Source organism: Equus asinus, chromosome 3 (genome assembly GCF_041296235.1).
Source record: "Equus asinus isolate D_3611 breed Donkey chromosome 3, EquAss-T2T_v2, whole genome shotgun sequence".
Taxonomy (NCBI): domain Eukaryota; kingdom Metazoa; phylum Chordata; class Mammalia; order Perissodactyla; family Equidae; genus Equus; species Equus asinus.
Window position 1 is genome coordinate 61,604,089 of NC_091792.1, and position 15,330 is coordinate 61,619,418.

General features: G+C 48.2%; 1 protein-coding gene across 1 annotated transcript in view; it reads left to right on the forward strand.

Annotated features, from left to right (window-relative positions):
- XKR6 (XK related 6) overlaps nucleotides 1-13,303 on the forward strand; it is a 309,875-nt gene extending 296,572 nt beyond the window's left edge. Inside the window, exon 3 of the mRNA XM_070505102.1 lies at nucleotides 11,761-13,303. Coding sequence (XP_070361203.1) covers nucleotides 11,761-12,722 — 962 coding nt within the window. The 3' untranslated portion in view covers nucleotides 12,723-13,303. The remainder of the gene's footprint in view (nucleotides 1-11,760) is intronic.
- Nucleotides 13,304-15,330: the final 2,027 nt, after the last annotated feature.

Sequence of the window (15,330 nt, forward strand, 5' to 3'; positions counted from 1 at the left end):
GATGGTCAACAATAATGCATTACATAGATTCACTTAATCATGTCTGCATTAAACACCCGCCATACGCCAGGCTCTGTGCCAGCCGCTGAGGGTACAGAGATGAAAAAGGCAGACAGGCTTTCTGTCCTCAAGGGGCCTACATTTTAGTGGAGACAGCAATAACAAGTAAATATATGAATAATGCCATTTCAAACATAATTGAGTATATACTCTCTAAGAGAGAGAGAGAGAACATAACGTGTCGGTACATCTTTGGTACCATAGACTACTGTTTGTGTGTGTGTATATATATTCAATATGTACCTATCCACTATATATTTTCTTTCTATTATATACATATACTATATATAGATATATAATTATATACTGTATTAGGTATGTATATCAAAGATGTGTCTGTATGTTTTACATTCGTAATTCATTGAATATTCCAAATCCACATCTTTATTCATGGTTCACAAACAGTAAACTGAGGGCTGGTCTGTTTGTGCAGAGCCCGCGTCCTCTCCAGGCACTCGTGGCCTCTGCTAAAATCGGTCGCTGTCGGAGCATCGGGCATGGAGCCTGGTTGGCTGTCTGCTCCGCAGTGAGAGCGGGTTTACTGGAACTTTGCAGTGACGGCAGACGGCCTTCTTCACAGCGCGTTCCAGGCCAGCTGGGATCTGGGCATCCGCGAGTCTCGTGCCATGCCAGCTGAGTGGCTGACATTTGTTCTAGAATCTCTAAAGTTTGCCTTTATCCAGCTGGCTGTGAAGATGATATTTTGATAGCTCTGACAGCATCCTAGAGAGAGGAGACAGTGAAGCTGGGGGCTGGCTTTAGCTTTCCTCCTGCTGGGTCCTTTAAATACCAGTATTTGACCCTGAAGCTCCTTGAGGGGAGGGCTGGTTCCTTCCTGCATCCACCGCATGGGGAAGCACCAGGTCCCTCAGGAGGCAGAGGGAGTGAGGAGAAAATGTGGGCAAGAGCCTTTATTGCGATTTCGCTGGGAAGGAGTGGGTGCGCAGGTTTAGGATCGGCTAGTCTGAATAATTTCTGGGGCTCTGGGGCATGGGAGCTGTCCCTAGTTGTCTGGTACCTGGCCCTGGGGCATTTAGGGCAGGTGGATAGAGACCCTCAGTGTCAGAGCCCAATACAGGAGGTGGCTGGGGCGCGACCGCTGGATTGGTTGGTTTGCATATGAAAGGTACCAGTTGCTGGTTAGTTCCAGGAATTCCCTAACCCTGGGGAGGTGGGGGGAGGGGGAGGCAGTCCCTCCAGGGTCCTCAAGGCCCTAGATGTCAAACCATCAGAATAAAAGGACATGCTTAGTGCAGCAACCTTAGACAATCCTTTTACCCCCTGAGCCTTGGTTTCCTCTTCTGTAAAACGGGGCACCAATCGACGTTCCAGGGGATTGTCATGAGGGGTAGTTGAAGTAACATGTGCAGAGCGTGTGGCATATAGCCCGACCCATGGGGACCATTCTGTACATGCTGGCTCCTCTTCCTCTCTGTCTCCTACCCCCCACGTTTTCTCCTAAAGGACAGAGGCGTGGGGGAGCTCCCAGAGACTTCCCCTTTCCTTCACTCGGGGATGATGGTGGGAAGTTGTGACAGCTGGTGGCATCACGGGCCCCTTTCCCCGTGGGCCCACTTGAGAATCAGAGGAGAGCTGTGGACTCTTTCGTGAGAAAAATACCTACGCGTTTTGCACAGTTTCAGAAGGACCAGACCAAATCGCTGCCCTGTCCTTGGGGAGCTCACCTCCGTCAGGGGACAAATGAGCTAAAACAAAAGGAACAAGTAAGAGATAAAGTATATCAAGGTGGTGGGAAATAAAGCACGGAAGGTGGGAGGAGGCACTGGGGTTGTGGTGTTCAGTGGTGGTCAGGATGGCCTGGCCGAGAAGCTGGTCTCTGAGTAAAGGTCTCAGTGAGGTGACATCGGGATATCTGGGGGAAGGCCATTCCAGGCAGAGGGAAGAACGAGTTCATATGCCCTGAGCTGGGAGCGTGCCTGGAGCACCTGTGAGGCAGAGGGGGTGTGAGGAGCTGGCTCAAGGTGACCTCTGAGGAGACAAAGGGCTGTCTCCTGTAGGGCCTTGAGTGCAAGCCCTGATACCATGAAAGGAGCTTAGATCTGAGCCCATTGGAGAAGGGAACTATGAAGGGCATAGGCAGGGAATTGACAGGCTATATCTGTAACTCCCAAGCTGAATCATATGGGCCATGAAGGCCCTTATAAGGACCCCAGCATTAACCCTGAGCAGAATGGTCTATTGGTCAGGATAGGCTGGCCATGCTGTAGTTTAGATACCTGAACAATTTCAGCGGCTCAAACCAACTGTGATTCATTTCTTGCTTGTTGCATGTCTATCACAGGTCACTGGAGGGGTAGCCTCTTCTTGGAGCAAGGGAGAGCTCCTTCTGCCCGGAAGTGACACACTTACCTCCGCTCATGGTTCACTGGCCAGAGCAAGTCATCACCACCCCTGAGTTCAACAGGGCAGGAATTCACATCCTCCCAAGGGAAAGGCATTGAAAGTCAATGACTGTTGACAGGCTACCATGCCTGGGAGGCCACGTGGAAGGACATACTTGAGCTTAGTCACTTTAGCTGTGTTGTGAATAGACTGTTGGGACAAAGGCAGATGTGGGGAAATCAGGTAGGAGGACATTCCAATAATCCAGGCAAGAGAGATGGAATGGAGGTTCTGCCACCTCCATGCTTACTGGGACATGCAGGGCCTTCCTGGGTGGGTCGTCCGCTTTGCAGGCCCACAAATTTGACTTCATCAGTACTCACAGAGATGATCAGAGAGCTGACACATGATAACCAAGTTGATAAGAAATTGAAGTATAAATCTGAATGCTAATTCATTAATTTGTGGGTATGGATGGGGAAATATACCATTCCTAGTGATTAAAAAAAGAATCTGAGTTTTGGAATAAGGCAGGTCTGTGTTCAAATCCTGGTTCTGTGATTTCTTAATTACTTGATATGGAAAAATTACTTAGCCAGTGAGCCTTAATCTCCTCATCTTAAAATCAGCCCACTACCTCAAACCTGTTTTTAGGGAAGAATAATTGAGTTAACGTATGTCAGATGCCTAGCATAGAGTGTGGGCCAACATGGCTGTTCAAGAGAGGGGAGGTATGATTGTTGTTGAAAACATATTAGAGATTAGCAGATGACATGATAAGCCAGGATTTAGAGCCAATAAAGAGAGATTTCATATAAATCATGGTAAGACAACGCTCTACAACAGATTGCACTGTAGTGGCCAGATCTGGATTCTGTCCCCCTTGAACCATCTCCCTTGTGGTAAAGAGCTTTTTCTTCAGCCAGGGCATGGTATAATTTCTGAGATGTCAGCTTTCCTGAGACCTCCCAGTCCTCCTGTCCTGTGTTTACCCCAGGCCACTTTGATTGGCCTTGGGTATTTCCAGACCACCTCAGCCACACATATCTCTCAGTCCTAAGGGTTAAATCCACAGATGGTGGATGCCATTTTCTATTTCGACCCATCCTAAGGGTCAGTCTGGAAATGGCAGGGGTGTCTTAAGGTAACCCTGTGTGGTAACCTCACGTGGGGATCACACCCTCTCTAAACAGAGAAGTGTGAATAAAATGAGTGTGTCAGTGCTTACAAGGGACTGTCACTCAAAGAAAACTGTTAGACCCTACGTTATTTACTGTGAATGTATTTTCAGTGAAAGTTTAAAAAAGGAGATTGATTTCTTTGTTGCTTTCACATCAGACTTTCAGAATATAACTCCAACTGATAGCCGGGTTTGCCCAGAAGAATGGCACTGGAATAGGGAGGAGAGACTTATGGGGCCCTCCTAAGTTGCAACAATGCCCATCAAGCTTTTCAAGAAGGATAGTGGATTCTGACAAGTGATGTGCTAGTAAATATTTAACACCCAGTTCTTAGCAAGATTGGGGGAACCCTGATTGGTAGCATTTGCCAATTTCCGTGATGTAAATATTCCCACCATGTGTATTTTAAGCCTCCAACATGATATCAGCCAGCCCACAAAATTCCTGCAAATTTAGCAATCGGATCTCAAGCCAGGATGGGCTGGCTCCAGCACACGGATCACGGGCCATGCCTCAGGAGGGAGACAATCCCCGGGCTTGGCGTCTGTGCTCTTGCTTACTCCTTGGGCAACCTTGGCTGGGTTGCTTCTCATCTTTGAGTCTGGCTCAGGACAACCTCATGAGGCTTGTTTCCTTCCCTCTGGTTGCCCAGATAAAAAAGTACTTTGTACCATCACTCCTGGCTGGAGGTGAGGACAGGAGACAGGCGATGAGGCTCAGAGAGCCATGCATGGGGCTGCCTGATCTTTTTCTGGGAGCATTTCCAAGAAGACACTGGGCTTTTTAAAAATGTAGCAAGATAGGGGGAAATTTGATGGGTGGAAAGGGAAGAATTACCTATCCAAAAGGAACTTAGTGTGGGGGAAAATACACAATAGGAATTTGAAGAGCAGATGATGGAGTTCCCCCAAATGTTAGCTTCAGTGGTAGGGAGGGAGGAGGTGAGAGTTGAGAGACATAGACCTTGACCTTGACATGCAGATAGACAAAGAGCTAGTTGAGCATGTTTCTTGCTTTTGGGAATCTCTAGGGGCCCAGCCCACTGGGGTACAGTACCTTACAAATTAGGTGAGTATGCAATGTCACAACATGGCTGTGGCCACATCCAAGTCTCTGAACTTCGGACTTAGTTTCCTCATCTGTAAAATGGGGATAACAGGCCAGCAGGGAAAGGATGCTATAACTAGGGGATAGCTGATTGTTGAGTGTGAGGAAGGACAGAGTGGATCCAAAGGCCAAACGTCACAGAGTCAGGAGGAGAGGCGTGGAACCAGTCCTCCAAGTGCTGCTCTTAGGAATTGGTTGACAAGCTCGATGAGGGCTCTCTGTTGAAGTTGAGGGGTCAGAGTAGAGAGGAGGTGGGAGAGGTAAGGGAGCAAGGAGATTACACTCTAGAAGTTTGGAGGAGAGAAGACAAAGAGAGGTGGGATCTCACTGGCAGAGGATGCTGGGTCCAGGGAGCTATTTTTTATAAGATGATAGGAGCTTGGCCACGGTTATGTGTTGGTGGGTAGGAGCCAGCGGAGAGGGAGCTGGGAGTCTGTGCACGGCTGACTCTTCCTACCCCTGCTCCACCCTCTTCCTGCCAAGCCCTCTTCCTTAAGTGTTTTTCCAACGTGTGATTTGTCGGTGGGACGGAGCAGAGGGTGGAGGGGGCAGCTGGCCCTGCACATCCCATCCCGCAGAACAAAGTCCTGCAGTTGACCCCATCTGCTCTAGCCCAAAAACAGTCTCGTGGCCATCTCTAGAAACTCCTGTGGCTTCTCAGAGCACTCCTTGCACCCACGTGTTGCGTTTTCCCTGTGAGACGCTCTAGTGTTCTGGTTTCTCCTTTGAGTTCCCTTTCTGGTGACGTATCAGGGCTCCCAGACGCTGGCCCCTCTGTGCAGCTCTACCCTGTCCATCCTGAATCACGGCCCTGCTTCTTCTTGCCAGATCTCAGCCTCCCTACCTGATGGCTTGACCCTCCTGCTGCCCTGATCCCTTCCACTGCATCCTACCTGCCCTCCTTCTTGTTCTGCTTCATCTGCCTTCCACCTCTCGATTTTAGGGTTCTGTCCTTCCCTAGACACCCTGTCACTATGCCTCTCACATGATGGGGCATCTATATTCACATGTTTTGCTTTGTTCCCTAACTGGCAACAGTTCAACAGGCAGTGACCCTTGGATATTTCATTGACACCACCAAGTTGGGCCTTCCCTGATGACTACCCTCTTCAGTAAGGAGCATCCAACTGCAGTTCACAACCCCTCATGTTCTGTTCCATTGGTCATAAGGTGTGGCCATTCCATTTCTGGAGAACTTAGACCCCAGGTCCAGTGATCAGAGCCTGAGGGCCCGTCTCCCAAGGCTTTCTTGGGGGAGTGGTCCCCCAGGAGGCTCTGGCTTAGTGACTTCCCAGCTGGCTGGGTGGGACTCTGGTCAGCTCAGTGGGCCAGCTGTAAGCCCCACCTCCCGGTCTGCACCAGGAAAAGTGAGTACGCCGTGAAGGTCACTGCCCGGAACTTGTCACAGCTGAACATGACGTGTTTAACAATTTCCAGTGTGATCTTTGGAATGCAGAAAGTGATGGAGCCATAAGTGAGAGTGAACTGTAAATGCTCCCAGGCCCAACTGAGAGTTTCACTGGGGCCGCGAGGCCGCTTCCACAGCCAGTTGCCCTGGGCTTGGGTCCTGGCCAGCATAATGCATTGAATTTTGGGTTGACCTCAGGCAAGACAGAAATCTTCCAAAGGAGTCACTGCAGAGAGGGAAAACCCTGCCCTTCCTTCCTTTCTAATGGAATGCTCTGCAGGCCTTTGAAGATTAATCACTTAACAGAGGGAAAGTGATCTCAGTTAATTCTGTTGGAGTCACCTCTTTCTTGTGGCTTGAATGTTACTCTCCTGAGGAAGGTGGAGTAGAATTCAAATTTGGTTTTTAGCTCCATAATGGAGGGCCTCTCTCAGGTACCCACGGCTACCACCTTTCCAGTCTGCTCTTGGCAAAAGATTCAAATCCTTCACCCTCAGACTTTCTTTTCTCTCCCCTCACCCAGCCCCTAGGAAGGCCACATCTGGAGGGTCTGTCTGTACAGTGGTTCCTTTCAGGTTCACTGGAGTCAGGCTCTGAGTTTGAATTCTGATTCTTCTTCTGGAAGATGTGTGATTGTTGAAAAGTATCTTAAATTTCTCCATCTAAAAAATCGGATTAGAGCACTGGATTAGTTCACTAGGGCTGCTGTAACAAAAGACCACAGGCTGGGGGCTAGAACTACAGAAATTTCATTTTCTCACAGTTCCGGAGGCGGGAAGTCTGAGATCAAGGTGTCGGCAGGGCTGGTGTCTACTGACGCCTCTCTCCTTGGCGTGCTGATGGCTGCCTTCTTGTTATGTCCTCATGTGGTCTTTTTTCTGTGTGAGCGCATCCCTTGTGTGTGTCTGTGTCCAGATCTCTTCTTATAAGGATGCTGGTCAGGTTGGATTAGGGCCCACCCCAATGACCTCACTTTACCTTAACAGTCCTGTTTCCAAATGCAGTCACATTCCGAGGTCCTGGGGGTTAGGGCTTCAATCCAGGAGGGTTTTTTGGTGGGAGGACACTGTTCAGCCATGACAGGTGGCTCCGTCCAAGGGTTCTCCTAAATAAGATAACGTGTGTACATGCTCAGTGAATCACGCTGTGTTCTCTGAGACAGCCAGGTGTACCGATGGGGAGTGCATCCATCCGGGCCCTCCTTCCCCTGCCCCAGCTGAGCCTCCAGAACTAGCTGGCTGCCCTGAAGCGCCCTCCACTGACAACCCTCTGAGGAAGAGCTGCCCTTGCAGTGGGTGGGCTCCTGAGGCCATAGGCTTCGTCCAGGGGAATGACGCAAAAGTGGCCAAGTCACAGGATATTTGGTCCATTGACCAAATATAACAAATGTGTCAAGGTCACAGACAGGGTCCAGACAAGTTTCCTCAGGGCGGGTTGAAAACAAGTGCGTCTGATGCCCTCCACCGTTGTTTCTTGAGCCCCTGGAGGGCAGAGTCACTCTCTGTTGAGCGTCCAGTGAGAAATCAACTCCGGACCGTGGTCGTAATGTGGACCTGGTATTTCTGCCCTTCTCTCTGGGATGTACTCAGCCCTCCAGCGCCACCAACTTTGGGTCCAAAAAATGTATCTAGAGCCTTTCATGGAACGAGGAGTTCTTTGGTGATATGGTGAATAGAAAGTGGCCAGGGTAAGGGATTGACTACCCCTAGGCAGCCCCCAAGAGAATCATCTCTGTGGATGCTGCTGGCTGAGAGGGTGGGGCCAGTGCAGCATGGCTCCAAGCTCCAGTCGCGCTGCTCCCTGTCCCTGCTCACCTCGCTTAGGCTCCGAAGAGAAGGGCGGCCCCAAGCAGACACACTCTGGCCCAGGGCAGGCCTCTGCCCTGAGCACCCTGAACATGAGCTGGATCTCAGAAGTTTCCTCTTTCCCTTCTTCCTTAAACTTGGAGCATTTTCACAATGCCAAGGAAGTGGCCTGACATTCAAGGCCCTGAGGGACAAACAGCTTGGTGCTACAATAGGCACCCAGCATTAGAGAAGGCTGTCAGCCTTCATTACAAATGACCTTGGGGAAAAGTGCTACTGGGTGGGCCTCTGGAGAGCCCAGCTGACCAAGGGACAAGATGGAGAAAGAAGGGAGAGCAGGACCAGCGTGAGAAGGCAGGCAGAGAGCTGTACTGTGGGCCTCGTTCTGATTGTTGGTGGTTGTCCAGGTAATCTAGGGCAAGGCACCCAGACCCCTGTACCTCTGTTTCCTGTTGAATGAGGGGGTTGAAGTGGATGGTCTGTGAAGCTCCCATGGATATAACGTTTGGCGATCTATAACTTTACCAATTCGGAAACAGATGAGGCAGAGAGGTAAGACTGGGGCTGGGCATCAGCAGATCCCCCAGCTGAGGGCTCAGATCTCAGTCTTCCACGTGACCATCTCCCCAGCCCTCCTTATAATGCAGCAGTGGTGTCCTATGATATTTGGAGAGTATTTGTGCCATATCCTAGAGAGAAATTCCAGAAGCACTGACCAAGAACCAAGGCAGTGTATGGGTCGGCTCAGAGGGGAGTTGTTTCTGCAGCACCTCATGAAGAGGGAGGCAGGAAGAGGACACCAGCCCTCAAAACCACAGGGACAGATCTGAAAGTGGCATAGGTGACTCAGAAGATCGAGTAATGAAGAAGAATCGTATCTGGCTTTGCCACATGCGATTGATGGACATAGAATTCCCCTTTATTCATATTTGCTATGGACGGGGCTAATGTCACAGCACGCAGAACAATGAAACCAGGGTAGTGAAGGCTCCTCAGGTGTCCTGCTCTGCACCCTAGGTCCGCTCAAAAGCGGACTCAGAATTAGGCTGAATCAGACCGTGCTCTGCCAAAAGCTAAGTTGCTTTTTCTTATTTCATGAGTTTGGCACTCATGCTTTTCCGAAGGCAGGGGAAGTAATACATTTTCCTTTATTAGAAGGAACAAAAAAATCAACTTCTTCCCATTTAGCTTCTGTAGAACTCCCCTCTGATTTTTTTTGTTTTTGTTTTTTGTTGAGGAACATTGACCCTGAGCTAGCATCTTTTGCCAATATTCCTCTTTTTGTATGTGAGCCACCACCACAGCATGGCCACTAACAGATGAGTAGTGTAGGTTCCTGCCCAGGAACCAAACCCAGGCTGCCAAAGCAGCACCCGCCACGCTTAACCACTAGGCCACCAGGGCTGGCCCTCCCCTCTGATTACCAAGGGTTGGTGGTACCTCCAAGATGTATCACTATTAAAATCAAGAAATGAGGGGCTGGCCCCGTGGCCGAGTGGTTAAGTTCGCGCACTCCGCTGCAGGCGGCCCAGTGTTTCGTCGGTTCGAATCCTGGGCGCGGACATGGCACTGCTCGTCAGGCCACGCTGAGGCAGCGTCCCACATGCCACAACTAGAGGAACCCACAACGGAGAATACACAACTATGTACCAGGGGGCTTTGGGGAGAAAAAGGAAAAAATAAAATCTTTAAAAAAAAAAAAAAAATCAAGAAATGAGTTCACCAGGAGAGGAGTGATGTCACAAAGATGTTTAAAAGGAACTTTCTGAGGATGCTCCAGTGTTGGTAATAAGCCTGATACAGACTATCAAGATGACTGCACATTCCTTGCCCTCCGGAAACCTACAGCCTAAATCATGCGACTCCTAAGGGGACCCATTACCCTCCCTGCCACAACCCCACAGACAGCACAAACACACGAGGCTCTAGAAGGTTAACATAGCCACTGTAAAATGGCTGCAGAGCAGGATGGCCTCGGCAGATGCTGGTGAAAATGCCCTGTGTATACAAAGGGCAAAGTGGGACACTAAGAACTGTGTTCAGAACTTTCCAGAAGAGTGAGAGGAAAATCATTAGGTGTTTTCAAGATTGGCTTCTGTGGAGAAATTGGGATTTTTTTTTCTCCTGTTTGTTTTCAATCTTGGTTGTTACAATCACAAAAGTGACACATACTTATTGTAACACTTCACCATCCAGGGTTTTTCTGTGCTAATGCAAACATACTGGGTTTTGTTATCACACTATAATGTTCTGCAAGCTGCAAAGCTGAGCATCTCCTTGAAATGTTGGAAGGGAGGGGCTATGTGAGATGGGTGAGGAAGGGCAAGGCCAGGGAGGGTATGAAATGACTTTGATTCTTTAATTCTTGTTTTCTGATTCAAATGAGGACTTCGATTCTTCATTCAGGATTGGGGAGAAGTGGAGAGGTGACCAGGGGCCTGGGGAAGACAGACAGAAGGCTGGAGCTCTGGGGCAGTTTAATTAGTCTCCTGATGAATGGAGCTCTTGGACCTGACCTCTGGGCTTAAGAGGGAGAACGACCAGGTGACTGACTTTAGCCTGGAACCGTGTTGTTGGGGTTTGTGCCCTAGTGTGAGGGTAGGGAATCTGGTAAGGAGATGGCTGCCAGTGGGACAGTGTTTGGGACTCTGACTGAATGTAGTTGCATTTAGTTCTGAAATTTGGGGAGAAAGGAAAAACAAAAGAAGCGCTAGATGGACTGCGTGGGCATAATGTGTGGGGGAGTCAAGGGGCGATGGGGAGTCTTGCTTGAGAGGAGACTGTGTGACAATACCTGACTAATGATTGCTTGCTCATGGACGGATCTGGAGAGATTCCAATAAGTATTTCTTGTGTTTAGTTTGATTTACTTTACAAATATCAAATAGGCAGCGTTAAAAATAAAATTGCTTTCCAGCAATTCAGGTATCACTTAGGATCAGACGCATTCACTCACCCGTTGAGGAGAAACACAGGGAGCAGTGTGCAAAGGCTTTGGGAACCTCACCACGCCGGTGAGAGGAAAGGGCTTCCCCAAACCATGAGTTACAGCACTGCTGGGTCAGGATGGAAACCAGAGAAGGACAGGGACTCACAAGTCAAGGCCTCAGAGAACTTTCAGCAGTGGTTGATTGGAGAAAGCAACAAGGATTGTGGGGAGGCCAAGAGAGACAAGAATGAGCAAGAAAGGTAGCCGGAGAGACAGACAGGATATCCCAGGGTCCTTGATCAGGGTGGCCTTAGAGAGTGGATGGAGGAGAAGCTAAATGGAAGAAGGTTCAGTTAAGGGCTCCCTGGGGCCTTGAGTGAGCTGATGAAAAGGTAAAGAGTGACTCCAGGGCCTCCTCAAAGGAGAACAGTTGTCGAACGTGGGGCAGTGAGTAAGCTGTCCGTCTTCACGATTGGTGATCCTTCTGTGGGCTTCTCTGAGAGCACAGGCTGCTGATCACAGGGACACCAACCCTGGCCGCACGTCTGCATGCAAGAAGGCTCCTTGTGAGCTCGTGCTTCCTTAAAATAGAACACACGTGGTCCCGCCCATAGCAGATGTAATGAACTACCACAGTGGCCCCAGTTCTCAACCCCCTTGGCAAAGCACGTCAGCCTCAGCTGTGTACTCTTAAGTGGTGGATCTCCAGAAGCTCTGGGCTGGGTTGTTGAGACGGAAACTAGATTTCAAAAGCTGTCAGCTTAGGGAGCAGCTGTGACCTCTCGGTTCAGTTCCTGATTCTGTGTTTCTTTCTCCCTCCTCCTTTAGATCGCAGTATGTGTGGGCGTCTCCTCAGCTGGCAGCCCTGCTGTGCCCCGCAGTTGAGGACCCAGGTTTTGACTGTGTGGGTTTGTGTCTTTCCGGCAGGTGTCTCCTCTGTGACTTCCCTGATGTCCCTGGCTTGGGTGCTAGCCTCCTATCACAAGCTGCTGCGGGACTCCAGGGACGACAAGAAGAGTATGAGCTACAGAGGGGCCCTCATCCAAATCTTCTGGCGCCTCTTCACCATCTCATCCAGAGTGATCTCTTTTGCCCTCTTTGCTTCCATCTTCCAGCTCTACTTCGGGATCTTTGTGGTGGTTCACTGGTGCGCCATGGCCTTCTGGATCATCCATGGTGGAACAGACTTCTGCATGTCCAAGTGGGAAGAGATCCTCTTCAACATGGTGGTAGGGATTGTGTACATTTTCTGCTGGTTTAACGTCAAGGAAGGGCGGACTCGATATAGAATGTTTGCATATTATACGATAGTCTTGACCGAGAATGCTGCCTTGACGTTCCTTTGGTATTTTTACAGAGACCCGGAGACCACTGACTCCTATGCGGTGCCAGCACTGTGTTGTGTCTTTATTAGCTTTGTGGCTGGGATCGCACTGATGCTCTTATATTATGGTGTGCTGCATCCCACGGGGCCTCGAGCTAAGATCTTTGCCAGCTCCTGTTGTGCCGAGCTGCTCTGGGGCATCCCTTTGCCCCCTGATGTTGAGCCCATGGCACCTCAGGCTCCTGGGTACCGGGGGACTCAGGTCACGCCTACCAGAGCCGTAACGGAACAACAGGAGGATCTCACGGCTGACACTTGCTTGCCCGTTTTCCAAGTGAGACCCATGCCCCCTACCCCGTTGGGGCGTCCTTACCCCCCAGAAGGGCCCCTCATTAAGATTGACATGCCAAGAAAAAGATACCCAGCTTGGGATGCTCATTTTGTAGACAGGAGGTTGAGAAGGACTATTAACATTCTGCAGTATGTCACCCCCACTGCAGTAGGCATTCGGTATCGAGATGGACCACTCCTTTATGAGTTGCTACAGTATGAGTCTTCACTCTAAGAGCATCCTGACCCAAGTTGAGGAGACCTTAAGTTTGGTTTGCGGTAAACACCGCTTGCAAGAAATATAACCCTCCCTTCCCCCAATACACAGAACCATGACCACCGCCACCACCACCACCACCACCACCAACGCTACAAAAAAAGAAAATAATAAGTCACAACCCCTTCAGATAAGCTTTCTTTCCAGTCGCTGTATGTATACAAAGATATTCTCTATGTTTTGTAAGTAAAAACAAAAAGAAAACCTTTCTTTTGTTTTTTACACATAAGAAACAGTATTGAAAAATCCCACACTATGGTTCATAAGGTGGAGAAGGAGGAGTCGTCTCCACTCCAAAAGAAAAAATAAGTTTTATACCTTACACCAAGTGTAGATCATTTCCGGGATTGGTGCTGATTGAAAGAACAAAACAAAACAAAACAAACACAAACTAACAAACAAAAAAACCTTCAACTGCCTTATGCCCTTAGGTGCTGAGTTTCATTACGTACTGTCACGTTTGCTCATGCAAAACTCTCCGGCGACTTTGCACCCGGAGAGGGAAAATTAAACAATCAAATGAAACAAATCTAGAAACGAAACAAAAACCAAACAACAAAGAAAACACAAAGCAATCATTCTTCCTATCTGATTATTTGCATTGAAAAAAACAAATTTACCAAAAGCAAAGGCATAGAAAACCCTCCCTCTTTTTGATTTCTCTCCCTCCTCTCCTGTCCCCTCCCCAACTTACTAGCGCCTTCGAGGAGCCAACCTGCCCTTTGAAACTCAAATGTCTGGAAAAGCTCCTTGAAGGCTGGCTCTGTGCCATTTTAGCCTTCACCTAGTAAGAATCACATTTGTTTCCTGGTGAAAAGCAAAACAGAACAAAGGAAAAAGCCACCCCAATAATTCGATAAGAACAGGCAATTCTAAAGCAAATTAATGGAGATTTCCACATATGTAATCAAAGAGAATCAGTAATAATAAAACTCAGCATAGTAGCAAAAAGAATGACATCAATTTAAAGGCACAATACTTAATCAGTGACTGGCGACAATGATTCGTTCTGTCATTTTAAGGCCATGAAAGGTATCCATTTATTACATGTGATATTGTGTAAGGCCTCTTCTGTTTCCATTTGGTGGGAAGCCTTAAATTGATCTGGAAAGAATTCTTCATTTTTCATTTGTGCTTTTTAAAAATATTAACACAAAGAGGAAAATTAGAATATAAAAAAAAGTCAAATTGTAATAACTGACCCATTTCAAAGACTGTTTGGTGCTTCTGTCTTTCACCATTGTGATTGGCTGAAAGTCATTCAGCTCACTTGGTGCATCTGGATTGAGTGGGAAATTTTGTGTGTGTTGTGTGTGTGTGTGTGTGTGTATGTGTGCCCACAGCACACGTATATATGTGTGTGTGTATGTGTGTGTCTGCTGCAAGGTCTTGCCAGAAATGTAGAAAACCGATATAAGACGGACTCCGGGTATGTCTGAGGTGGAGTGTAAGGGGGCCAGGGAGGGGAACGCCAGGAGGAGGGGGTGGTGCTTGATTCTGAGCCCCTGTCTGCATGGGGAGATTCACACCAGCAGCATACTCTGGGTCGTAGAGGACGTGTCATTGGGGTGAAGATTTGATTCAATTATTGATTTTCTCATTGTACCAAGTTGAATTTCTGGAGGTGTTGCAAGTATGTTCAACCATTTTTTAAATGTTATTTTTTAAAGTATTGCTCCTGTAAGAAATATTCTGTTCTAAGGCATCGTTTCAATTCCATTGTATCTCTACTTGGGCACAAAAACAAAAAAAAAAAAAAAAAAAAGGAAAAGAAAAAAATTACAAAAAGAAAAAATTTCCACGAAAAAGATATATATATAAATATATATATATACACACACACAAATATTTTTAAGTAAATACTGTTAGTCTTTGTTGTGTGTAGCTACAATTTTGTTTTTTAATTCCAGATATAACTGTTTAGGGTGCAAGACCTCACATTGAACTATTCTTACGAGAAGTTCAAAAACTGAGGAATTTTTTTATGTTTGTGGGTTTTTTTAAAAAAAATATTATTATTCAAAGAGGCTTCTCCTTCCTACCCCCTTTATTGTTTTTCTAAATCTGTCAAAAAAAAAAAAAGAACCAAGTTTTAAATTTCAGTTCAGTTGTAAAACTGGATGCTCCTTTCTGTGTTCAGATCCCTTTGATTTCCTTTATTATCACTAAACTTTGCAGTGCCGTCCCGTCCCCTCCATGATTCGGTTGTCCCCTAGGGTCCTCCCTGGTGGGAAGGAGGGGCGGGAGGAGAGGCGCAGAGAGCCTGTGGCCCCGGTGCCCATCCGTCTAGGAAGCACGATGCACAGAGCACACCCAGGCCTTGGTGAAGACCAGCCATGCGGACCTGTCTCCACCCACCCAAGGGACAGGCCCACCGGCCGCTCAGGAGTTAATTGGGAGTTCCAATCTGGTCAGAGGTGCTTTTCTTTTTCTGCCTCCCCCGCTGAGGGCTTAGCTCGCTGCTTACTCTGCTGAGGCTGGAGGAGGTGAGGCCATTTGAGAGGGACCATCTCCCCTGGCTCACTGGGGTCCCAGCTCTTGTCTGCCTCAGCCCTGGGACTCTGTG